The sequence below is a fragment of the Dipodomys ordii genome, unplaced genomic scaffold (assembly GCF_000151885.1).
Source record: "Dipodomys ordii isolate 6190 unplaced genomic scaffold, Dord_2.0 Scaffold90, whole genome shotgun sequence".
Lineage (NCBI taxonomy): Eukaryota > Metazoa > Chordata > Mammalia > Rodentia > Heteromyidae > Dipodomys > Dipodomys ordii.
Genome location: NW_012267306.1, coordinates 5,411,976 through 5,437,743, shown reverse-complemented (window position 1 = coordinate 5,437,743; position 25,768 = coordinate 5,411,976). Strand labels below are relative to the sequence as shown.

Here is a 25,768-nt window from a genome sequence, read left to right as displayed (position 1 = left end):
CTTATGTGGTGCTGAGGAATCGAACCCAGGGCCTCATGCATGCAAGGCAAGCACTCTACCACTGAGCCACCTTCCCAGCCCTTCTTTTAGCTTTCTAAGCATATTTAACTGGTTTTTTAAAAAATGTATGAGTCGGGGCTGGGAAGGTGGCTCAGAGGTAGAGTGCATGCATGAGGCCTTGGGTTTGAGTCCTCAGCACCACATAAGCAAAAAGAAAAAAGCCTAAGTGGTGCTGTGGCTCAAGTGGTAGAACACTAGCCTTGAGCTGAAGAGCTGAGGGACAGCGCCCAGGCCTAGAGTTCAGGCCCCACACAACTGGACCTCCCCCCCAAAAAAGTATGAGTCCAGTGTCTTAGCTGGTTTTTATCAATTTATTTTGTTACTATTGATACCCGAGTTTCTAGACCCTGAGCCCAAACTCCCAGAGTTCCAAATGTCAGGTCTGGCTGCTTGCCTTATACACCAAGTAAAGAAACACGATGAAGGGCAGAGAAAGGAGGTTTATTACTGCTTCAAAATTGATTCTTTGCTTCATAAGTGAAGTAAAAGTGGGAGAAAAGCTGCCATCTATGTGTCTGCACTCAGACCTTCTCCCAGCACTTTACAATCCCTCTAGAATCCAGCCAGAACAGGATTTTTCACTCATCAATAACATTTTTGTGGGATCTGAACTACCCAGTCATAAATGTGGCAGGTTAGACCATTAGTCTGTCTCTGGAGGAGTTCCAAAGATGTTGCTATCAAGACAAGTCCTCCTCTTGGGGTTCATTTTTCCTAACATCAACTTATCTGACCGTTTCTGCTTGCCTCAGACATTTCTACTTATTGTAAAATAAGGGAAACCATGGGACCCATGTTTCTTTGGGCCTGGCTTACTTCACTTAAAATAATTTCCAACATAAGGACTCAAATGGTTTTTCTTTCTTGCTATTGTTTCTAACATATTTATAAGATGATTTCTTTGTTGCTTTGTATATCCCTCCCCCACGGTATAACCCCTGTTTTCACTGTATTTGATGTTGGTATAATTTGTGGATGGGAAGGGAAAAAACAAATTGTTTAAATAGGGATACAGGTGGAGCCATTGCAACAATGAGATGTACAAGATGCTATGTTGAAAAATGAACTTTACAACTTTGGCACTGGGTGGGGGACGGGGAGGGGGAGGAGGAGATGGGAAGGGGTGGCAAGGGGAAACAAAGGAGGAGGCAACAATGCCTCATTACCTTTCTCATGTAATTGTAACCCCTCTGTATGGTATTTTCACAGTAAAGAAAAAGGCAAGTCCTCCTTGTAGGGTATGGTCTGCTGCCTAAGAGCCTCTATGTTCCTTCAAAGCAAAAAACTTTATTGATTAGTCACAAGACCTGCCATTCCTAGATTCCACAGAGATTGATCAATTCAATTGAAGAACCTCTGCCTTAATGAAATGTTTAATGTGTTTTGTGGGTGCTTATATATCTGATTTTGAGTTTATAATCCTATGGAGCTTTCTAATTGCCCTTCATCTTCTGTGTATTTCTGCTGCTTTAGATTTTATCATATTCTTTCTCCTGTACTAATTTGAAGGTTGCATATTCTGTTTGTATAATTTTAGTTGTCACTCTAGAAATTTAAAATGTACATTTATTGAATGCATTGCAAGCAATGTAAAGACCTCTAAGGGAAGTCATCTTACCTGCAGTCAATTTGTCAAGTTCATTTTATTTATCACAAATTGTTTAATAAAATCAAAGATTGTCTTAAGAGTGTGTTATTTCCAACACACAGTTATATCAGCTGCTCAAGTTCAATAGTATCCAAAGTCCAGAGGAAAAGTTTTCAAATACAAAATACATTTTGGTCCTTTGTCTAGTCTTTTGCCAAAGAAGAGATCGAAATAAGTTGACACAGGTCATTAGGACCGCAAAAAAATAAATACGCCCTTTGGTATTACCAATATTGTAATTATCTTCAAGTGAACTTGAACAGCAATCCCATTATGTGAACCAGTGTTCTAGGGCAGGATCAGCTGATAAGCCAAAACTTGCCTTACAAGGAAATGGGGCAAGAGGCTACAAAAGAATGAGGAAGTTAATAAGAGTTAATAACGACGAGGCACTAAATATTTGGCATCAGGACCTTATGTGGAACAAAAAGGAGAAATGGGGATGAAAAAACTGTCTTCAAAGCCTCCAGTTCTCCCTACTTAAATGCAGGATAATCTCTGTAACCCTCTGTTCAGCACAAGGGAGATGAGGTGGGCTGAAGTTTTGTCTTCCTATGGCATGTCTATACCACGTGCTCTCCTTTCCTGTATTTCCTTTCTAATAAACTTTCCTATGCCCTTTTAAAAAGTTGTCTTAAAAAAGACTGAAGCAAGAAGATTGAGAGTTTGAGGCCAGCCCGGGCTACATAGCAAAACCCTGCCTCATTAAAAAAAAAAAAGAAGTAAAAACAAGAAAGACCAAGATCTTGGCTGCTCATTTACCTGTCTTTGGGAGACGAAGGAGGGCACAGAAATGGAGGGATAACAGGTGAACACATGCAGCAGTGGTACTCACTAGATGCTATATTGACCATGTTGTTCTGAAGGCCAATTCCCCTCCCAATCACTGCTCCTTTCTAAAAGGTTTGACCCTCGTTCTAAAGAGACCCAGGTGGACAGGGACACCTGTCATCTGGTAACCTCGTCAACACTCACCAGATTCTCTCCTGCGCTTCCAGTGGGGTGCTTTCCTGTCCACCTGGGTCTCTTTAGAACAAAGGTCAAACCTCCAAGTCTGGCGTCCCCAACCCAGGAAGTGAGTGGCCTAACTTAGGCCATAGGAGCCCGCTGGTTTGGTCTGCCATTCCTGACTCAAACCCCCTCCCAGATGGTCAGCACCATTATGTTAGGGGTTAATTAGGTTTAAATAACTACCACATGGTCTTCAGGCAGAACAAGAAATTTTATTCCTGAACAACCAAAAAGAAAAAAGGTCAAAATGCTAAACTTTATTTTATAACTATATTTTACCCCCAATGGAAAATGCATCAATAACCTTAATATAAGAACTGAAATGAGCCAAAAAAACCCAGAACAAACTTTCTGACCAAAAAATGGTGAGGTCTGACGCTGCAAGCACAAGCAACAAAATTAAAAATAAATAAATTAAAACTTCTTCAAAATTAAGAACTGTGCACACCCAAGATTAGTGCAGAAAAATAGTCAAGACAAGTGCTGTGGTTTGGGTGTGTACCCCAAGCTTTCCACATGGGGTTTGGTGCCCATGTGATGATGTCAAGTGGAGATGGGACCTTTAAGAGTGGGAATGCCAGTAGAGCCACTGCCCACAGAAGGAACCAAGTAGTTCTTGTGGGACTTCGGTTGTGTCTTTAGAACAGATTATAAAGGAGGAAGGCTGGCCTTTCCCATCTGGTTTCTTGACCTTGAGTAATCCTTTACTCTCAAACACATCTCTGCCATGGTGCTACCCTCTGCGATGTAACACAGCAATGAGGGATGTACCCAACAGTGCCAAGCTCTTTTGTTTATAAAGTACTCAGACTCACATAGTTCGTTACAGCAGAAAAAAGGGGGGCAATTGATATCACATTCAGTAGAATGAGAAAAATTTCTAAGCCATATATCTTTGTGCATGTATGTGTAGGTGTAATGGACCAATTATTTGATCCTCAGCACCCAGCTTATAGCAATTTTATATGCAATGTCCCCAAATATAAACCAAAATTATCTCAATAGGTAAATGGTCAAACAAACTGCTATATCTATGTCATGAAAAATGACTCAATTGTACTACACAACTTGGATGGATTCCTAAAGCATCTTGGTGAGTGAAATAAGCCAGTCTTAATAGGCCACATGTGACACCATTTATTCAATATCTTGAAGCTATAAAAGGCAGATTAGTGGTTGCCAGGGGTTAGGGATGATGTGGAAATAAGCAGAATGGCAGGGTGTAACGAAAGGGCATTCTTGTGGTGATGGAATAGCTCTGTACTTTGTTTGCAATTGTAGTTGCTCAAGTATACATTGACAAGGGGACAAGGAGTGTAACACATTATTTTGTTGACAGCTTTCTGGTCTTGACTAATGTTGTGTACACGTAACTATTGGGTGAAACTAGGTGAAAAGTACATGGAACCCTTGTGTCCTCTTTTCCAAACTCTTAGGAATCTGTGGTTCTGTCAAAATAAAAAATTCTGAAAGTCTCAGTTGATACATACCTGTAATCTCAGCACTCAGTAGGTGGAGGCAGAAAGGTCATCAGTGTGGGCTAGCCAAGGATACATAGTAAGACCTTACAGAAAGAGAAAAAGAGGAGAGGAGAAGGGAGGAGAGGGAAAGATGGAAGGATGGACAAGAGGAAGGAGGAAGAGAGAGAGGTTATATAAAAACAATAAAAGACAAAAGTTTAATCATCCTTAAATTTGTATAAGCAAATAAGAGCCTCTAAAGTAACACTAGATAAAACAAAAACCAGAGGGCTTCTCTGGTTTACTGAAGAAACAAATAATACCTATTTTGCTCAAAATTACAGGGAATAAGAGGAATCCATTCATCTTATTTTATGAGGATAACATAATCTTGAGACCAAATTCTCACAAGGACATTCCTAGATGTTTAAATTCTAAGACAATGTACTCATGATCATAGATGGAGAAATCTTCAACAATATATTAGCAAACCAAATCCAGCAATATGGGAAACAGATAATTATATCATGACTCAAACCCAAGAATTACAAATAGATAACTGCTCCTTTTTCATTTCTTTCTTCACTTCCACCCCTTTCTCCTTTTCTCCTCCTTATTCTTAACCTCCAGTGTTCTTTCCACAATTGGGTTCACTTGACTCATTTTTATTTCCTGTGTGTATTCATCATGTTTCTACATCCCCAAAGGCATTGACAGGAAACCAGATAGAAGACACAATGAAACAAAAAACCAGATTGCCCTACAGAGGGTTTATGATGAAGAAATGTGAACTCAGTGGATGACAAGTTGATCAGAGCACTTGGTTTTGCCTGTCTCTGTAACCTCCCACTTGTGGTGGGCAATGCCCAACTCTGGATTGCATAGGGCAGGAAAGACTGTGAGACATTTATCTCCAATTAACTACCAGAAAACCAGAAGTCGAGCTGTGACTCAAGTGGTAGAATGCTAGCCTTGAACAGAAAAACTCAGGGGCAGAGCCCAGGCCCTGAGTTCAAGCTCCAAAACCAATGGAGGTGGGAGTGGGGGAAGGAGGGGAAGAAAGAAATGTATTAAGACTAAGAAAGGATGAGTAAATATGAAGTCAATGATTTACAATGTGACATAAAAGACAATGTTTACACTGAGGGTTCAATATGAGAATTTATTTCCCTTTCAAGTTTCAGATTTATGAAACTGATGGTCCAGATGCTTGTGTATTTTAACTGAATTTCTGCTGTCTTTCCTATTCAAGAAGGTTAAACCAGCTTACAACTCAAGATGTGAATAATACTAACAACAGAATTCATATCATTAGAAAATTTAGAACCAAGGAGGAAAGGAAAAAAATATTAACCTTTAAGATGATCATAACTGAGTGTGACCTATTCAATACAGACAGCCAGAACATAATGAGTTGCCTTCAGTGTCAGAAAAATCTTTTGACTTGGCCTTTTTTGAGCAATGCTGGGACAGCTAGGTCTATGGGGATTCATGCAAATAGTGGTTACATGGCGACAGATCATAAATTTGGGAGTTAGAGAGATCTGTGTTTGACTCCCAACCTACCACTTAGTAAGCTAAACGGTTTTGTTTTTACTATGACAATGCCTCTCTCATTGTTTATCATACCTAAATACACTGGCTGGCAAAGTGGACAGCTTATAGCTGTACAAACAAAGTATAACTACTGAATCACTGTGTATCTGGACTGGATGTTTTATAATATTTTATAAGAAATCCTCTAAAAATAGAGGTGGTTTCAAACTTAGCTCTTCTGGTGTGCGACTTGGATGCAAACTGCATTATTATTTATCATTCCAACCATGAAATGTTCATTTAACTGTTATCACACTTCATAGAATTCTATAGGCTGGAGGTATTGTTCAGTAGTAGGGTATTTGCCTAGCATGTACAAGACCCTGGGTTCTGTTCCCAAGACACACACATACACACACACACACACACACACACACACACACACACACAATTACCTCCAGTGATAACAACAGGTGGGATCAATTCCAGAGCATTTTATTCATTTATAAATTTTATTTTTAACATCTAGTTAATCTATTTATTCTTTGATGCCCTAAGGATTGAACTCAGGGTCTGGGTACTGTTCCTCAGCTCTTTTGTTCAAGGCTAGTGCTCTACTACTTGAGCCATAGCTCTACTTCTGGCTTTTTTTGGTGGTCAATTGGACATAAGAGTCTCATGGACTTTCCTGTGCTGCTAGCTTCAAAACTCAGTGTTTAGATCTCAGCCTCCTGAGTAATTAGGATGATAGACATGAGCCTGGCTATTTATTTTTAATCTTATTTTATTTTTTGCCAGTACTGTGGCTGGAACTCAAGGCCTTGTGCTCTTGTTTTATTCACTCAAGGCTGGTGCTTTAACATTTAACCCACAGCTTTACTTCTGGCTTTGTTCTGGTTGATTGGAGTTAAGAGTCTCATGAACTTTGCTGCCCAGGATAACTTTGAATGGAACTTCAGTAGCTAAGACGACAGGCATGAACCACCAGTGCCTTGTTTAAACATTGTATTTTTCAAGTGAGAAAGCTGAAGGAGACTTAGATTAAATATTAAATTAAAGATTAAATGTTAGATTCTGCTAACATTTTATAAATAATGTGGAATAACTAGTAAAATTCTCAGGAAGTCATATCTTTTCTCCAGGTAAATACTATTTCCACATTCATTCATTCGCAATGAGAAACAATGCAGCCATGTGTCACCAACAGTACTATAACATCAATTACTTTGCCAAGTGTGTCCCTGGCATAATATCGTTGGTGTTCAGGCATCCCCAAAGAGGTGACAAAGAAAGAGAAAGGCAATGTGAAGAAAAGTAGGAAATAATCTAGCGCTGAAGCTCTAGACTGTTATAAGCAGAGTTCAGTTCAGTGGATGGTTCTGGTATGATCTTCAGCGGGAAAGGAGAAGTCAATTTAGAAAAACTTTCTGCTTAGCCAGAAATGGTTTGTCTAAGGAGATTTACTCCCCCTCCCCCGTAAATTTTAATTTTAGTCACAAACTTGAGAGGTAAAATCAAATCAGAAGCAGAGTTCAGAGGTACAAAGGTGAAAGGTGCCTTGATAAGTAACAGAATTATATTGCTATGGTTTGAATTGTGCCCTCTAAATTTCACGAGGTGTAAACATAATCCCTCAAATCTCTTGTTAATTGCATGTCATGGGCTAAAGGAAGGGTCTTTGTTATAAAAACAAGTTCCATCGTGTTACCTTGCACTGCTGTGAGACTCTATAGAGAATTTCCATTGGCAAGAAGGAAGTCACACCTGAGGGGTTTTGCTTGTAATCATAGCTACACATGAGACTGAGATATACTGGTGTAAATGGGACTACTGTACTGTGAGTTGTGTAAAAGTATAGCACAAACAATTGCACACGGCATAGGCCATTTGGTAATGCTAATAAATAACCATGTCAGTAAAGTAGCTATGTTGAAGTAACAACAAAGCACTTAACGCATAATCAATTTAGTAATAAAGAATTTCCTTTCTTGTGTGATTTTCTAAACTACATTTGTAATCATGTAATTCTCCTAGGAATATACAGCACTCAATTGGTTAGGCTCCAGTTGTTTCACTTCAGGACTAACCAGGCATTGTAGCAGGAGTAAGTTACAGATTCACTACTTAAAGTAAATGAAACTGCATTCCTGTTGAGGATTTTAAAAAGTTCCTTTATTTTCTTGAATAGCCATTCATATTGGAAAAGTTCCTAAAGAACACAAATACTATCCATAAAAGCCTAATGTTCTTAGTAATATTCATATTGAACTTTACATGTGTGACTATTTCATTTCTCCTGAGTAAATGAAGATATAGTTTGTGGTAAAAAAAATTAGGAACTGTCTTTTCCGACTCACTAATTGGATTAGATTGGTTCCTTAGAGGGATAAGGTACATGAAAAGTTAATATTTTTGCACTAAATGAAAAACACATATTGTATTCTAGGTCTCTATGCTGTAGAATGTTACGTTCTTGGAAAAGCAAGAACCAAAATATATCTATAAAATCAATAACCAAAATACCGATAACCAAAAATATCCATTAAAAATGTACATAATCTCCAATGGCATAATCTCCAAATTTACATACTAGAAACCTGAATTTATCAAGACTGTGTGGCACTGAAGAAGACCAGACATACAGGTGACCTTCACGGTATATAAATTACATCTCAATAAAGCACCTAACCTTTTAAATATTGCAGGGCGTCACTTTTTTTTTTTTTTTTTTGGGTCCGGTCGTGGGGCCTGAACTCTGGGCCTGGGCGCTGTCCCTCAGCTCTTCAGCTCAAGGCTAGCACTCTACCACTTGAGTCACAGTGCCACTTCCGGCTTTTTTCTTTTTGCTTATGTGGTGCTGAGGAATCGAACCCAGGGCTTTGAGCATGCAAGGCAAGCGCTCTACCACTGAGCCACTTTCCCAGCCCCAGGGCGTCACTTTTTTTCTTCTTCTAAAAAGTTGGGTGTGGTGTTTACCATGCAACATCTCCAGCACACTACACTATCACAGAAACGCGTTACTATTTATACAGGAATCGAGTTCAGAGCCAGTGCACAAACTTTCCTTGCACAACCGTGACACAGAAGGAGAACAAAAAGAAACAATGTCCTTAAGGTCAATCGAAGCAGTGCATTTTGTTTCAGGAGGCAGATGAGAACAGATGATGACCCCGGGAAACTTCACACCGGCCGCAGGATCTCCGTCCGACCTCGTCCAGCTCCACTTGCTTTTTAAGTTTCACATCGTGTCGCGATATTAAAAAAATAATCAGACCGGTTTGCACGGTGAGAGCGCGGCGAGGGTCCGTGAGCGGCCCGGGCCGCGGCGGGGACGGGGAGACTGGCCGGGCCCGGCCCGGCGCGGGGGAGGGTCGGGGGGGGGCGAGCCCGCAGTTCCGGGGTTTATCCCACAGAGCAGGGCTCGAACCCGGGTACCGCCGGGACGGGGGCGAGCCCGCAGTTCCGGGGTTTATCCTACAGGGTGCTGCACCGCGAGGGCGGAGCCGGACCTTTACACCCACCTCACCACCCAGGATGCCCGAGCTCCCGCAGCACCTCGCAGAAAGCTGCTACGGCCCCGCAGCAGCGATCCTCTCAGTCGGTCGGAACCCCGCAGGCAGGAACTCAACCCCACGTCCTCGAAGCCGGGGGTGGGGGGGGGAGAGGGGGAGTGGACGAGGAGAGGAGGACGGGGAGGGCGGGGGCGGAGCCTGGTGGTGGCAACCGGGCAGTCGGGGTTCACCCTGCACCCTCCAGGCTTTCCGTCCAATCAGTTCCCGGCGGCGCACTTGGGGCGGGACCCTCGTGAGTGTCTGTCCAATCCCGTTCCCCGGTGCCCATGGGTGGGACCCTCACGGCTTCCCGTCCAGTTCGCGCTTCCACCCACCCCTCCCCTCCGCGGCAGCCCCGAGTGAGTCGGGCGGGCCGAGGAACGGTGAGCGGCGCAAGGGGGGCTCGGCGCGGGCGGTGAGCACCCGCGGGCGGCGGAGCCGGCGCTCGATTCGCGCCCTCCCCACCCACCCGGGGCGGGGGGAGCCGCGTCTTCGGAAAGGGTCGTGCGGGTGAACCGCGCGGCGGTGCGCAGCCCGGCCGAGCCGCGGTGGCTCCTGTCACCTGGCCCGCGGGGCCCGGAGGCACCCCGAAGTCGGGCCCGGGGCCGAGGCTCCTTGGCGTTGGGGTGCTGGCTTGGGATAGCTGCGGCTCCTTCTGGGCGGCAGCCTGCCCCGAGGGCGGCGGGAGGCTCGAGCGCGTATTGTCCTCTGCTGGTCGCTCGGCCCGGGCGGGCGGCAGCCTCCGGACTCGGGGCGCCGGGAGCCCAGGAACGAAACCTAGTCATTCAGATAGCGGTTGAATCCCGCCCTGGAGCAGAAGAACCTTCTGGGCGTATTTGCAGGGAAGTTGGAGGCTCCCGGGCCTTCCATCTCCTCGATTGTCCGCCTTCCACCTGCGCTCACCAGCTCTTCAGTTACTTTTGGTCTGACATTTTCGTTAAGCTTGTGTCTTCCTTCCCAGCGTCGGCTTGATCCAAATCCCTGTGGTCTCAAATCTGAATTGTTGCAACAGCTCCTGGCCGTCCCAGACAGTTCATCCTGGTACACTGGTATGTGGTGTTCTGTTCCTCTACTTTTCCTGGTTGTTCGTTGCCACTCTCTGTGAGCGCACATCATAGTGCCTGCAGGAAGTACACTAAATGAAGTTCACTGTCATCATTCTCTGATGCTGTTGGTATGAGGTTGTTTAACTGAATCCTGTGATTCGACACTCAAGACAACTCTTAAAGAAATACCTTGAGAACTGATATTTTTAAAATTACCTGTTGGTGAATTAAATGCAATAGTAGATAGGAAATGCATATTAACAATGTTCCCTCGAGGGAACAGCTAATCTTCTGTGCATATTTTTTTTATTACTTTCCTATTTCAGGGAACAAATTCTCACGAACAAAACATACATTTATTATCCTGTACTTTCTGTAGATCTGAAATCTGAGTGAGTTTAGCTGGAGACTCCTCATAGAATTTCACAGAGCTGAAGTCATGGTTATTTTCTAAGTATGGGTTATTTTCTAAGACTGTGAGGAGGAGAATCCACTTAGGTTGATTCAGGTTGTGAGAGAATTCCCTTCCTATGCGTTTGTAGGATGAGGTACCCATGCATGTTAATCCTTTGTACCTCTCAGTTTCTTAAGGCCCACCTGCATATTCAAGGGCAGAAATTAATCCAAAGCAACTTTAGAGTCTGTTCCACAGTGCTCACATGATTGTATTAGGTCCAACATCCCTAGATTAACATCAGTTCTGTAGATAAGGACTCAATCACAGATAAATGATCTCCTCATATTTACAAATTCTGGGTGTGGAATTTGAGGCCATTCATAGAAATTCTGCCTACCATAATATTATTGCTTCAATCTTTTTGTTGAGCACTTTTAGTAGGAATTCTTTTTTTAAAAAACATATGGTTACTATAAAGGTGATGTACAGAGGGGTTACAGTTACATAAGAATCTTATTTTTATAGTATGCTTTTCAGACACTTAAAAATTCTAATGGCTCCATTTGAATTACACGACTATACATTCAGTGTAAGGAAATTCATTTAAAGTTATTTGCATTATAGACATGGCTAGATCATGGCAGAGTCTCTATTTGGACCCAGGCTTCTAATGCCATTGGGTCCAAAGCCATGATTGTGGATGTTCAAAATAGAGTACACCTGAAGACATTAGACAGGAGGAAGCTGGAGAACTATCAGATCTTTGTGACATCCATTTTGGGATCTTCTCTTTATGTTAATGGTATAGACTCACTTCTTCTTCATAATAAAGTAAGCCCACAATACAGGCATAAATAAAAGAGTGTTTTTTGTGGCTATTATTTTTGTTTGAGACAGGGTCTCACTGTGTTGGCCCAAGGTGACTTCAAATTCAGGTCCTGGGTTTAAAGCGATTATCCTCCCTCAGCTTCCTGAATAGGTGAAAATACAGGAATGCGTCATTGGGCCCAACACTGAAAAATAGTAATAATAATTTATTTATAAAAACTTTACTTAGGACTGGCTCAAGTCAGGTAGAGTGCTCTCCTGTTAAGCATGAGGCCCCAAGTTCAATTCCCAGTACTGCCAAAAACATCCTGAATTAATTAAAAGCAAATGAAAATCTATCTGTAAGTAGGAGTCCAGGGTCAGAAAAGTGATTCTGATAACCTTAGCAAATGGCTACCATAAAGGAGTGCTGTTCCATCTAATAATCACTGAGAAGGAAGAAAAGTCAGAAAGAATATATACAGTCCCTAGTAAGGGTATCAGCTGCAGGTGACCAATCATGAAATCACACTGAGTTCCAAGGGGTGGGGCTAGGAGAAATAGAGCTGGGTAACTATGTACATGATGTACCTAAAGTAACTTAGAATTCCACTAGCACAGGAAGGGAAAAAGTTACTGGGTGAAAATAACCTCTGCTCTGCGGGTGTGTAGCACTTGAGCCACAGTGCCACTTCCCGTTTTCACATGGTTAATTGGAGATGAGCCTCACAGACTTTACTACCCGGCTGACTTTGAGTCTCAATCCTCAGATCTCAGCTTCCTGAGTAACTAGGATTATAAACATTAGCCTTGGATTCCTGGCTCTGCCCTTGTTTTGATACTGTTTAACTTTGTAACCAGAGAGTGGAATATTTTGTTTTGCTTTGCTATATTTTTAACTTTTAAAAATAATCTTTAAGTAGTTATATAAAGGGATTTCAATACAGTGTGTTAATTTATGAATACATTGCTTTGCTATTTTAAAAAATTGGGGAAGGTTCTTATTTATTCAGTATTGATATTCCTTGTTTTCTCAGTTTCTATTAAAATAAAGGCTTCTTTGAGAAATCTAATTTAGTATCCAACAACCTATTCTTATTTTTTGGTTAGTTTGATTTTTGGCCAAAAAAGCATGTGAAAAATATTCAATTGCTTTGAGATTCTTGAAACCAATCAGATTAAGCCCCACACCAACAGTGCAATTAAGTTATATAAGCTTATCATATGATTTATGTATTCTATAATCTATAACTCTATAGTTGAACAAGTCTTCCATACCTCTCCATCTGTCTTTCAAGTATTCTTATCTCATAATCCTTTTCTACACTTCAGACTCTACGTACTAATTTTCCAGGTTTCTTTATAACTTCTATCATGTTGCTTTGTGTATGGATTTCAATGCCAAGTATGGACTCTTAGGCCAATTAAATCTCTTTGAGTTTCTTTTTTTATATAATATGGCAAAGAATGCCACCTCTCAGAAATAATATGGGAGGGAGTAGTTGTTCTATAATATGCTGTGATATCAGCAAATAGTAGGTATTCAATCCATAATGATTATACTAGTCTCCTTGATCACTCTGACTTTGTACGATATTGAGTCTTCATTTCTTCATTAAGTTGCTTTTATTCATCTGACAAGTTTATAAATTGTGTGAAAACCAAGAAAATGTATGTACTTGATATATGGTTTAGTTAAATGGAAGTAATATATGTGTGTGTTTGTGTGTGTGTGTGTGTATTTATGCGATTGAAGGTATAAAGGAGGTTGCTTTCTTTTTTTAGTCTTCTAATTGTGATTATATAATGGAAAATCAATTGGCTAAATCCATTGAAGAACGAACATTTCAATACCAGGATTCCCTTCCATCACTGCCTGTTCCTTCACTTGAAGAGTCACTGAAAAAATACCTCGAATCAGGTATGTTCATAATCTTTTTTTTTTTTTTTCTTCTTGTCTGGCTATGGAGCTTGAACTCAGGGTCTGAGTACTGCTTCTGAGCTTCTTTTGCTCAGGGCTAGTGCTTTAACATTTGAGCCATGGCCCCACTTCTGGATTTTTGAACTTCAATCCTCAGATCTCAGCTGCTTGGGTAGCTATTATAGACATGAGCCACTGATGCCTGGCATGTTCATAATCTTTGAGTCTGCATCAGTACTGTTAACAGCGTAGAATACCTATAGCATTAGAAGTTGATGAGTATCTAAAAGCTACTTTTTATAAGTTCATGATAATTAAAATATCCTTAAAATACCCAAACTCTTTACTTGTTTTCTCCATAGTTAAAAGCCAACTAGTATTAAGAGGTTTGTAGTTAAAGTTCAGTCTTACCTGTCTTCCTTTCTCCCTATCTAGGGCAAGAATTTTCAAATCACTGATCTATTTATTGTTTTATTTCATTGGAAGTAATATGCTTACAGTATTTTTTGAGACTTTTCATCATAGATACTTTAAATTAATTCCTAAAAGGCATGTGGGTTTATCTCCAATGTGGCCTGCCCCAACATATGTATATGTATTCACATCTCCTCTCTCATTTTTTAAGATATGGTTTATAAAAAAGTCACCATTTTAAGTCAGCATTCATCTGGTTAATTCAGGATTTTGCTTGGTTCTGAAAAACAGTCACCTGACTTTGGAATTTAATTATTTATCAACGAACCATGCATTTCATTCCTTATATTTTCTTTTGACAGTACTTAGTGTTTGAACTTGCCCTTCAGCCTGTCAGGCAAGAATTCTGACATTTGCACCACACCTCCAACCCTTTCTGTTTGTTATTTTTCGAATAGCATTTCTCATTTTTAACCTGCAGTTGTCTTGGATAGTTATCTTCCTACCTATGTTTTTGGATTATAGGTGTATATTACCCCTTGCTTGTTGAGATGGGGTCTTGTAAACTTTTTGCTAAGCTGCCCAATCTCCAGCACCTGAGTAGCTGGGATTACAGGCGTGAGCCATTGCGTCTGGCCTGCTTTCCTTTTTTTTTGTTTGTTTTTGGTTGGTCGTGGGGCATGAACTATGGGCTTGGGCGCTGTCCCTGTTCTCTTCAGTTCAAGGTGAGCGCTCTACCACTTGAGCCACAGAGACACTTCTGGTTTTCTAGTGGTTTATTGGAGATGAGAGTCTCACAGACTTTCCTGCCCCGGCTTTGAACCATGATCCTCAGATCTCAGCCTCCTGAGTAGCTAGGATTACAGGCGTGAGCCACAAACTCCCGGCTCCTGCTTTCCTCTTTAAAGCTGCATTTCTCCCTTATTTTTCATATGCTTACTTTACTTATACATTTGTATAAAGTAAATAATGTATCCCCAAACACTTCAAAACAGTGAAAATTCTGGAATATATTGAAATACATAAAATATTGTGTCCATTTTATTTCTTCTTAGAGACATTCTTTTAGGAATGCCCTAGTATTTACTGTTCTTGAACTTGCGGGACAGCTGTTATCTATTATCTTTCCTTTGCCGTTATTGTGGCTATTCTGTTGTTCTATTCACATTTGGCTCTTGCCGTGGAGTCTTAACAATTCTTTTCCTTCTCTTTATGGATTTACTTCTTTGTTTTAACTTACTGTTTGTAGCTTCCTGAAAAAGGAAAATCTGAAGGAAAAAGAGGAAGAAGATTTCCTAGATCTTTTAGCTGAGTATAGAGTTCTGAGTTGGAAGTGTTTTTTTCTTAAAAACTGTGAAGGTGAGATCAGAGCTGGTGGCTCACACCTGTAATCTAGCTGCTCAGGAGGAGGATTGAGGTTTGAAGTCAGCCTAGGCAGAAAAAGTGAGAGAGAATCTTATCTGCAGTTAGCCAGCAAAAAGCCAGAAGTGGAAGTGTGGCTCAAGAGGCAGAATGCTAGCCTTGAGTGAAAAAGCTAAGGAAAGGTACCAGGCTCTGAGTTCAAGCCCCCAAAACTGTAAACAAAACACAAATAAAACAAATAAAACCACAAATAAAACCATCAAGAATTTTGAAAGTGGTGTTTGTTCCTTCCTCTTGTAAAGTACAGTTGTCATTCTGATTTTGAAGCCCCTTCCCATAAAGGTCCATAACACATCCCCAAATCACCACCCTGGGAACCAGGCCTTTAAACACACTCCACATATTTAAGTCATAGTTGTACATTCCCTGTTGGTCTATTTACTACTTAATTTCGCTACTCCTTTTGCTTATTTTTCTCTTGTATGAGAGACTTTCTTCAACGATCTTATCCTTATGCTTTCATATTTAAGTATGATAGGACTAGAGATTCTGTACAAGAGTTGGGCTTAGTGACTAATGAACCATGGCTTGGGCTTAGTCACCATTTAGTGAGTCCCCAACTACTCACTTAGTCACTGGATAGTGACGTGTGGACTTGTTAGGTAGAGAAGAGACCTAGCATTTCCATGATGGCATACCTAAATTTTATATGTACTCTTTTTAGAGAGTGTGTATATATATATATATATATATATATATATATATATATAGTCTTTTTAGAGAGTATTTTGCATTGCTTTTTTTTTGTTTTAGCCATTTTCATGTTGTAATTTATTGTACTTTGAGTCATTAAGATACAAATACTTGGCGATTTGGAATTAGTTGATGTCTAAATACCATTCATCATGGTTTTTTCCCATCTCTCTAGTAAAGCCATTTGCAAATGAAGAAGAATATAAGAAAACTGAAGAAATAGTTCAAAAGTTTCAAAATGGAGTTGGAGAAAAATTACACCAGAAATTACTCGCAAGGGCAAAAGCAAAAAGAAATTGGGTATTTTTGTTTTAGTATACTTCTTACTGAAAAACTGATCATGTTTAAAGAGGAAAAAATTAACTATGAATACCTGTTGATTTGTAAAGTATTGCTATGAAAATCTTTGCAGTCCTTGCAATTATGATTATATGAAAGAATGAACGAATGATTTAACTGGGGACTTTTGAGCATTAGTGGGCTTCTCATTGTCTAAAAACTTGTTAAAGTACAGAATTGCTAGAGACAGTGATTCTGTTTCAGTCAGTCTGGAATGGAGTCTAGAAGTCTTGCTTTCTCGGTTACTACATGTAGTTCTAATGCAGTGATCTATAAACCTTATTGGAGAAAAACATTTTTAAGGTGTTTATAACTTGAAAAAAAAGCACGCAAACATCAAAGTAACATGTGGCATAGACATATTTAAATAATACATGGGAGAAAAGGGGCCATTACAAATTCAAGTGGAAAATAGTTACGTATAGTCTATATTTCAGTTAGACATATAGAGAGAACCTGCTATAATAATTATGGAAGATCTCAGTAATTTTCCACAATTTTTGACTTACTCAGCTCAACTACTTCAGTAGTCTCTAGTATTTCAAATACGAAATGAGTTTTTATAATTAAAAAAATATATCTGGGTGTCAGTGTCTTATGTAATCTTACTACTCAGGAGACTGAGGTCTGAGGACTACAATTCAAATCCAGCCTGGGAAGAAAAGTTCATGAGACTCTTCAATTAACCATCAAAAAGCCAGAAGTGGAACTGGGACTTAAGTGAAAAACTCAGGGATAGCGTCCAGACCCAGAGTTCAGTCCTCAGGACCAACAGACACGCACACACATACACACACCCCAAACAAACAAACAAACAAAACTGTTGACTTAGTTGGGCACTGGTGATTCATGCTTATAACTCTAGTGACTCAGCAAGTTGATACATGAGGATTTCATTTTGAAGCCAGTCGAGGCAGACAATTACAGAAGACTTTCTCTCCAGTTAACCAGCAGAAAGCCAAGAGTTAGATATATGGATCAAGTGGTAGAATGCCAGTCTTGAGCAAAAAAGCTAAGCAAGTGTACAAGGCCTGAGTTCAAGCCCTAGTACCAGCACAACAAACAAAACAGGCATTGCTTTAGTCTGCAATAATGGTAACCACCCTATACTTTCAAGAAGAAAACATTTTATGAGCCATTTTAATACCTATGATGGAATAATAAAATAGTCTACTCCCAGACTCCTTTATTCACAATTTTGATCCTTTGTGATTTTTTTGTTTGTTTTTTTCTGGAACTAGGGTATGACCTCAGAGCCTTTTGCTGCCGAGCTACATCTCCCACATAACATGATTTTAACTAAAGTGGGGGATAAAGGTAAAGACATTGAGAGCAACTGCTCTGCCCAGGTGATAACATGAATTTCTTTAAAAAGAACTTCAGAGAATTTGATCATATTTGGTTATTAGGCATGAAATTACTTATTGTGAAAGGGGGACACATACAAAGGACTGTCTCTGAAGCATCAAAGTTGGGAAGCAGATATAGGGGGATTATGGGTTGATGCCAAAAATACTTGGTGAGACCCAGTCTCAAACAACAAGCTGAGTACCTCCAGAAAGTATGACTCATGAAGGCCTGAGTTCAAACCTCACCAGTACTGACAAAACCAAACAAACAAGAAATTTAGTCAGTATCTGTGTACCCTACTTATTCTGAGGAAATTCAATAAGGACCCTGTTGTATATTTGTGATTTCAATGATTATCTATCTGAGTGTATCTTTTTTAGTGTTTCTTGTTTTCTATTTTTGATAGTATAGTTAAATAATATTTAGGATCTTACAGTTCCAAGAGAGACAAAAATGATCACAGTAGCATTTTTCAAATCTATTATGAAACAAGGTGAAATGATAAAACAAGAAAACATGGTTTTGGATGTTGAATAAAGTACAGATGTAGCTGTCTCTTTCAAACAGCAGTAGACTGATGGTGTTAGTTTCTTCTAGCTGGAAGAGTGGTGGCTGAATGTTGCCTATCTGGATGTTCGTATACCATCACAACTGAATGTCAACTTTGTGGGTCCTTCTCCCCATTTTGAACACTACTGGCCGCCCAAGGAAGGCACTTGCTTAGAAAGAGGAAGCATAATGCTTTGGCATAACTTGAACTACTGGCAACTATTAAGAACGTAAGGACACTTATATGAATTTAGTAACGGATTTACCTAAAGTCAAATGTTGAGAAGCTTAATGTACTTACTGGGGGAAAAATAAAACAATTGTGATTTTTTGATTTATAAGCTTAAAGATAATTCTTACTCAAAATACTTTTTTTAATAGAGAAAAAGTGCCTGTTCATAAGGTTGGAAATACTCCCCTAGATATGAATCAATTCCGAATGCTATTTTCTACCTGCAAGATTCCAGGAATTACTAGAGACTCAATTGTGAATTATTTTCGGACTGGTGAGTAAAAACATGAGGAGTCTCTTAGTAAAAGTATTGGAATTTTGATGTTTTGCTGTAACATGTATTACTGAGGAAGATACAATTTGAAGAGTTTGCCTCTGACAAATTAAAGGCTTTCTGTGAACTTTTTTCTTCCTAGTTTAGATGTTTGTAATGTGTGAGAATAGATTTACGAAACTGTCCTACTTGATTCAACACAAACTGGATGTTTAAGTTATACCATTTACTACAGCTTAAAATCTTCGTTGAAGAGTTGAATTACTAGTCTACACAATTATTTTCTACCCTCATTTCTTATTTGAATTATCCTGAATAATACAGCTTATGAACTGTAATCCCTCCCTTGTATACAAAGTAAAAAATTTTAATCAGTCATTTAAAGTTAGGAGAAAAAGCAATACTAGAGAAGAGTGTTGCTGAACTTTCTCAGTAGCTCTGGCTCTGTCCTGACCGTGGCATTCTGACAGGCCAACTTTCCTCCCTCTTCAAGGAAGAATAATAATGACAAGAATAAATCATTGTAACTACTCAAAACAAGAGACTCTAAAAATTTACTACTCACTGCCTCACTAGATGACCCTGCCCTTCAACTCCCACATTGTATGACAACACAGAAAACACCGATTGGGCTCTTCTTCATCCTTTTTATTGCAAAAATAGACACACTTGCACCTCAGAGGAAATAAAAGCCTATTAAAAATACTAAAAGGATTAAAATCACTAGGCCAGGTGGCTCATGCCTGTAATCCTAGCTACTCTGGAGCCCAAGATTTGAGGATCACGATTTAAAGCCATGCTGGGTAGAAAAGTCCTTGAGACATTCTTATCTCCAGTAAACTACCCCCAAAAAGTTGGAAGTAGAGCTGTGGCTAACATGGTAGAGCACTAGCCTTGAGCAAAAGAAGCTTAGGGACAGTGCCCAAGCGCTAAGTTCAAGCCTCAGGACACACACACAAAGGTTAAAATCTTTGCCTCCTTCCCCTCTCTAATCCAATAAAGCTTTAACATTTTAAAATTCAGTCATATAAAATATGACTCCCCTAACAACCTAGCCAGAGTGGGGAAAGAAATCTCACCTATTGATTTCAGTCGATCCTCAAATGGGCCCAACACACCTATCTGCTACACTCTTTTGTCAGTTTGTTGTTTCCACTGCTTAAAAGATGACTGTTTCTGTGTCTTTCTCCTCATTCTCAGATAGTGAGCTTTTTCATGTTCTTAATAAATTGCAAAACAGAAATAGAATATGACTGTCCTGCATAAGCTCTTCATTGACCTTCTTCTTTACATTTTTTAAATTAATTTATTGTTATTATGGAGGTGATGTAAGAAGCATTACAATTATGAGACAGGTAATGAGTTCATTTCCTTTCCTGCAGTGACTTCTCTTCCCTCACTCTCTCCCAGTCTCTCCCTCCTGTCTCCACCCACCAGTTTGTATCATTCACTTGCATCAGAGCACAGCAAGCTCCAGTGCTGCACTTTTTTACCCTTTTCCCCTTCAAATGCTGTACCCTCCCCCTGCCCTCCTGAAGATATATACTTGAATACACCATACATAAGGAAGAGAAGACAGAATCATGAAAAAATAAAAAATTTTTTAAAGAGAAGTCTCTTGTTTCCATATCTTGGAGTTAGTTTATATATATATATATATATAATTTTATGTTAATATGAAGAAGCACATAGGCATTGTATCTTTGTTTTTCTTGTGTTTCACTGTGTGTATCTAGAATCCTATATAATTTGTCATATACAAGTGTATTTTAGATCTAGTTTCCACATATCAGAGAGAACATGTCCATCTTTATATTTACCAGACTATTTCTAATAGGCAAAATAATTACCCCCTAAAGATGTACTTCCTGGTCCCTGGAACTGCAAATATATTAGTAAAAGATGGTTATCACATGACGTGGAGATTCGAAGATTCCTGGATAATGCCACATTTCAGTAATGCATCTTTGTGAAATCAGGTTACATATATCCATCTCCCCAAACTTCTGTCATTTCTATATGGCAAAACATTCAAAATACTTGTTTCTTAACTATTTGATATATACAGTATAAATACTGTATATATCAGTCACTATTTACAATCACCCTATTGTGCCATATCATATCAAAACTTATTCTGATCTAATATGTAACTCACTGATCAACTTCTTGTCCTTCCTTTTCCCTAGTTGTTTTTGTTTCCATGATATATGAAAATCAAACATTAGAAGAATATTTGTTTCTTGCCAGTGGCAGTGTGTAGCTTTATTCTCATTTAACTTTAGGAGATCTGAGCCTTGTGTTTTCTGTTTCTTTTTTCAGAGACTGAAGGTTATTCTCCAGTTCACATTGTTGTGTTTTGTCGAGGCCGAGCATTTGCTTTTGATATAATGCATGAAGGAGGTTTGATCACCCCACCAGAGCTTCTCAGGTATTTTTCTGCATTTGCTTCTTTGTTGTTGTTCCTTAATTTTTTCAGTAGAGAAATAATTCTCTATTCCTGTTTCTCAAAGGATAACAAGAACTCAAATATAAATGTTGTGTTCCTAGACCCACTTCTTACCCTATGTTTCTTTCCTTCCTATATTCCTGGCTTCTTGTGCATGCTCTACTCCTGCCTCTTTACTTGCAGTCTCTTCCCAATGTCAGATTATCTCTGACTTTTGATCATACTGATGCTTTCTATTTGGAATGCTCTCTCTTGTCTTGTGTGCTTGGCAGATTGATCTTTGTCCCTTTTCTACATCACTGCAGGGTCAGTGGTTTCCTAATTTCCTTTTTCCTTTCCCCTCTGCAGACCACAATAATAAACTCCCTTAGGGTCTTTGTGTAGCTTGTATATTTCTGTAATGTTGATTAAAATGTATGGAAATAATTTATTTTTGTTTTCAAATCCAGAGCTTCCAAAGATTAGTTATTGTCTTTTTGTCATTCTCTCTTCTCATGCTTCTCCTCTCTCCGGTTTCTCTCATCTCTGTAAATTACTGTTACTTAATGTGTCATTTAGTATGTTTACAAGGTTCATTTGTGTTGTAGCATGAATATTCCTTGGTTATAGCTGAGTAGTTATTTGGATATACCGCATTCTATTGATGTTGCAATGTATTTCTTGGGATAATACGTCATAAACTTAAGTATTAATCAGTATCATGACCTGTTGAAGACCTCTGTGGTCCTGTGCTCCTTTTGAACCCTCTTTGATCTTCCATAAGACAACTGACGTATATCTATAAGAAGTGCCATAGTGAACCCAATGGTCCTGGAGTAGCAGCATTAACTACTGAGGAGCGAACTCGATGGGCTAAGGTAATAGATGGGCTAAGGTAATATTTATGTTCTTCCTTTCTTGCTGGCTTGCTTGCTCCTTAAGCTTTTGTTGCTGCTGGAAAACCCAGATGCACAGAGCCTTCTTGGTCACGAATCAGCAGTGGGCTTTCTGTCCTGTAGAAGGGGAAAGGTGTACTGAACCCATCACTCCCTGCATATCTTCTCAAAGACATCATATTTGGTCTTATGAAGCATCTTCTTCCTCTGGCCCATGTTTATCAGAAGAGAGCATTTGTGGGCTTTGTCCTTTCTATATTTTTGAATGTGTTCTTCATAATTGCAGGTATTGAGGGTTGAAGCAACAACTTGAGCCTCTAGGTGTCTGGTATCCTCTGGGTTTGCCATGACCCTGTTTCATCAGCTGTTCTTGCTTGACTTTTACCTTGCTTTCAAGTTGGCCATTTCTAAAAACGAGAAGCCTTCTCAATTCCAGTGATGTCCTGGTAGTTTCTGACTGGCATGGAAGGTGTGGGTCATTTCTAGATGATATATCAGCCTGTAGAACACTGCTACTGCAGGCTTCACTGAGCTGAGACCTGGCACTCCCTCTTCCCAGCAGCCCAAATACAGGGGTATGGCTCACTCTTTGGGTTCAAGTCAAACTCAGTGCCCCCCCACCATGATTTATGACCCCCAATGACCCAGTGCCACAGCCACCCTCCCCTTCATAGTACAGGATGGTTTACACAGTACTACCATGATGGCTCAGGCTTTAGCACTATGTTATTCTTAATAAACTTGATCTCTGACTCTTTATTACTTTGTGGATAACTGTATTTAAGATACAATATTTAATTATATTATCTCCTTGCTCTTTAGGCACGAGAGTATCTGATTAGTCTTGATCCAGAAAACTTGACTTTGTTAGAAAAGATTCAGAGCAGTTTATTGGTATATTCCATAGAGGATGGTAGTCCTTATGTTACACCGGAAGATTATTCTCAGGTAACTTTTTCTGTTGCCTCCTTTTCTGGAGGATGTAAACGAATGTGAGATAATTGTTTTTTCTCTTTTTATTATCAGGCTCTTAGAATTTTTCTCAGCTATGAAATATGCATGTGGCAAATCTTATACTTACATAGTGCATTGTAAATTTTTGACACATGGTTTAAAGCTATTTAGATCTGTTTTGAACCTCACTTAGAGAAGTATGGTGGTGGTTTGCATTATCACATGTCTGGGCCCCCCACTCTTTCCACTCACTACATTCATAGACTATTTACACATGTCACTGGGGTAAATTAATCTCCCAGAGTGACATAAGAACCTACTTATAACCGACACTACTCTGTCTTGACTAGTTGAGAGGATTTGTCCCAAGAATTATATTACCCTTGTAAGTAATTTATTTGTTATTGGTTTACCGAACACATTGACTTCAGTGAGTTTAAGGGTATATGATGTTCCCTCTTTCTACCCCAAAGTACTGTTTTCATTTCCTGAGAAATAAAAGGTAATCATTGTATTAGAAAGCTCATCATTTTCTAAAAACACTAAAACTATTTCACAATATAGTCATTAATATAAAATGTTGATAGAACAAATAATTTAGGATTAAAAATTTTGTAGCTCCAGACACCAGTGACTAACACCTGTAATCCTAGCTACTTCGAAGGCAGAGATCTGAGAATGAAAGATATCATCCCAAGGCCACAAGGCAAACTGGAGAGATTCTCAACGCTAGTTAACCTAAAAAGAGCCAAAAGTGGACGTGTGGCTCAAGTGGTATAGGATAGATGTGAGTTAAAAAGCCAAACAAGAGCAAGAGACTAAGTTCAAGATTCAGTAACAGTACTAAATAAATAAATAAATTTGCAGCTAGACAGCAACATTTTTAGTGGTTTTGTGTGTGTATGTGTGTGGGGGGGAAGAGAGAGGGAAGAAAGGAGCGGTTGGGGGGAGTGTATTACCACACTAGTTCTTAAGGAAGAACATATTTCAATGCAATGGTTTTTTTTTTTTTTTGTTTTTTTGGCCAATCCTCTGGCTTGAACTTGGGGCCTGGGCACTGTCTCTGAACTTCTGTTGCTCAAGGTAGCACTTCACCAATTGAGCCACAGCACCACTTCTGGCTTTTTCTGTTTATGTAGTACTGAGGAATCAAACCCAGGGCTTCATGCATGCTAGGCAAGCATTCTACCACTAAGCCACATTCCCAATTTATTCATCCTTTTCCACCACAGTTTATACTTCCAAATACCATTAATTCACAGCCCACTATGTATACTTACATAAGCATGCTTATTCACACATATAATAGAAGTTTCAAAAAACAATAATTATACAGGAAATTCCATGAGATTCTTATCTTCAGTTAATCACCAAAAATTGGAAGTAGAACTGTGGCTCAAGTGGTAGAGTGCTATCTTCGAGCAAAAGATTTCAGGGATAGTTCCCAGGTACTGAGCCAAGCCCCAGGACTGGCACAAAACAGCAATAAAAAACCAAGTAACTACTTTTTCTGTCTATGATATACTCTATTATTTCCATTCCATTTTATAATTTGTAAAGAATGTTGATTTTGATTCAGTACCTTAATTTCATAACAATGGGCCAAAATCTGCAGTCTAAAGGGTAAAGTTTAGTGGGTTATGAATTGTTAAGACACGTTTTTTAGTGACTAAGCATAACAAGACTTCTTTTTTATCTAAGCTAGAAAGTCTGCTATTTTCAACTGTGTGTTCTGTACATCCATAAACAATGCATGAAAATTCTATTTCTTGGTTGGATTTTCTTGAAACTTGAGAAATCGCTGAAATCAAGGCCAGAATTTTTTATCTCGAGTATTACTATATTACTTTATTAAATTTGGTTGACCTGAAAGGAAGTGAAATGAGTACATGTGTTTAACTTTAATGTTTAATACTTACAAAGCATTGTGAAAGTCCCTTTTAATTTGGAAAACTAAAATGTATTTTAGGTACTTGAAAGACTTCTCATTGGAGATCCAACAGTACGCTGGGGTGACAAATCCTATAACCTGATTTCCTTTACTAATGGAGTATTTGGGTCTAATTGTGATGTAAGTAAACTATGATTTTTAAAAAACTTTCCCTTTATTCATGTAACTATCATTCTACTTAGCTTAAGGTAACTTTTGCCTGTAATCCTTGCTACTCAGGCGCCTGAGATCAGAGGATCAAGGCTTGATGCCAGTGCAGGCAGAAATCTGAGAAGTTCCATCTCCAGTTAACCAGTTGGGCTTAGAGACCTGGCTTCAGTGATAGAGTGCTGGCTATGAGTGTGAGCAAGTAAGCTGAGTGAGAGGTACAATGCACTGAACTAGCAGGAGAAAAAAAAGCTTAAAAGTATCTATATGAAGATAGGAGGGAAAAACTGGGGAAGGGGTGACATGGTGCAAAAAGAAATGTACTCATTACCTGACTTATATAGCTGTAACCCCTCTGTATATCACTTTATATTCACAATTAAAATTATCCATAGAAAAATTTAAATTACATATGTGGTTTAAATTTCTATAACTGCCATCAGTGATAGATTCTTTTTCATCTTTTAGTTTAACTTAATAGCAGTAAACAACAAATATGTATGCTGTACTGTGCTATAGCATAAACACTTTTGTTTGATGATATTATAATTAGTTTAATTATGAATTTTCAGTGAATAAGCATAGGCCAAGTTAATTTTCATGTAATTTTTATGTATTATAATTGCTAAGAACCTGTTATCTGTATTTTAAAAAATGTTTTATGCCACTGTGTATATATTCC

At 39.2% G+C, this 25,768-nt stretch overlaps 1 protein-coding gene across 3 annotated transcripts in view; it reads left to right on the top strand.

Moving 5' to 3' along the window:
- Positions 1 to 9,606: 9,606 nt before the first annotated feature.
- Positions 9,607 to 25,768, top strand: part of Crot (carnitine O-octanoyltransferase) — a 31,379-nt gene continuing 15,217 nt past the window's right edge. For 2 of the 3 annotated variants that reach the window (XM_013026064.1, XM_013026066.1), the window contains exons 1-10: positions 9,616 to 9,681; positions 10,228 to 10,315; positions 13,302 to 13,437; positions 16,142 to 16,266; positions 18,253 to 18,434; positions 18,586 to 18,710; positions 21,033 to 21,141; positions 21,923 to 22,016; positions 22,857 to 22,982; positions 24,958 to 25,059. In XM_013026064.1, the coding sequence (XP_012881518.1) occupies positions 13,323 to 13,437; positions 16,142 to 16,266; positions 18,253 to 18,434; positions 18,586 to 18,710; positions 21,033 to 21,141; positions 21,923 to 22,016; positions 22,857 to 22,982; positions 24,958 to 25,059 (978 nt within the window). In that variant the 5' untranslated portion in view covers positions 9,616 to 9,681; positions 10,228 to 10,315; positions 13,302 to 13,322. Of the gene's footprint in view, positions 9,682 to 10,227; positions 10,316 to 13,301; positions 13,438 to 16,141; positions 16,267 to 18,252; positions 18,435 to 18,585; positions 18,711 to 21,032; positions 21,142 to 21,922; positions 22,017 to 22,856; positions 22,983 to 24,957; positions 25,060 to 25,768 lie in introns of all 3 variants that reach the window. The other variant, XM_013026065.1, reaches the window with a different exon arrangement.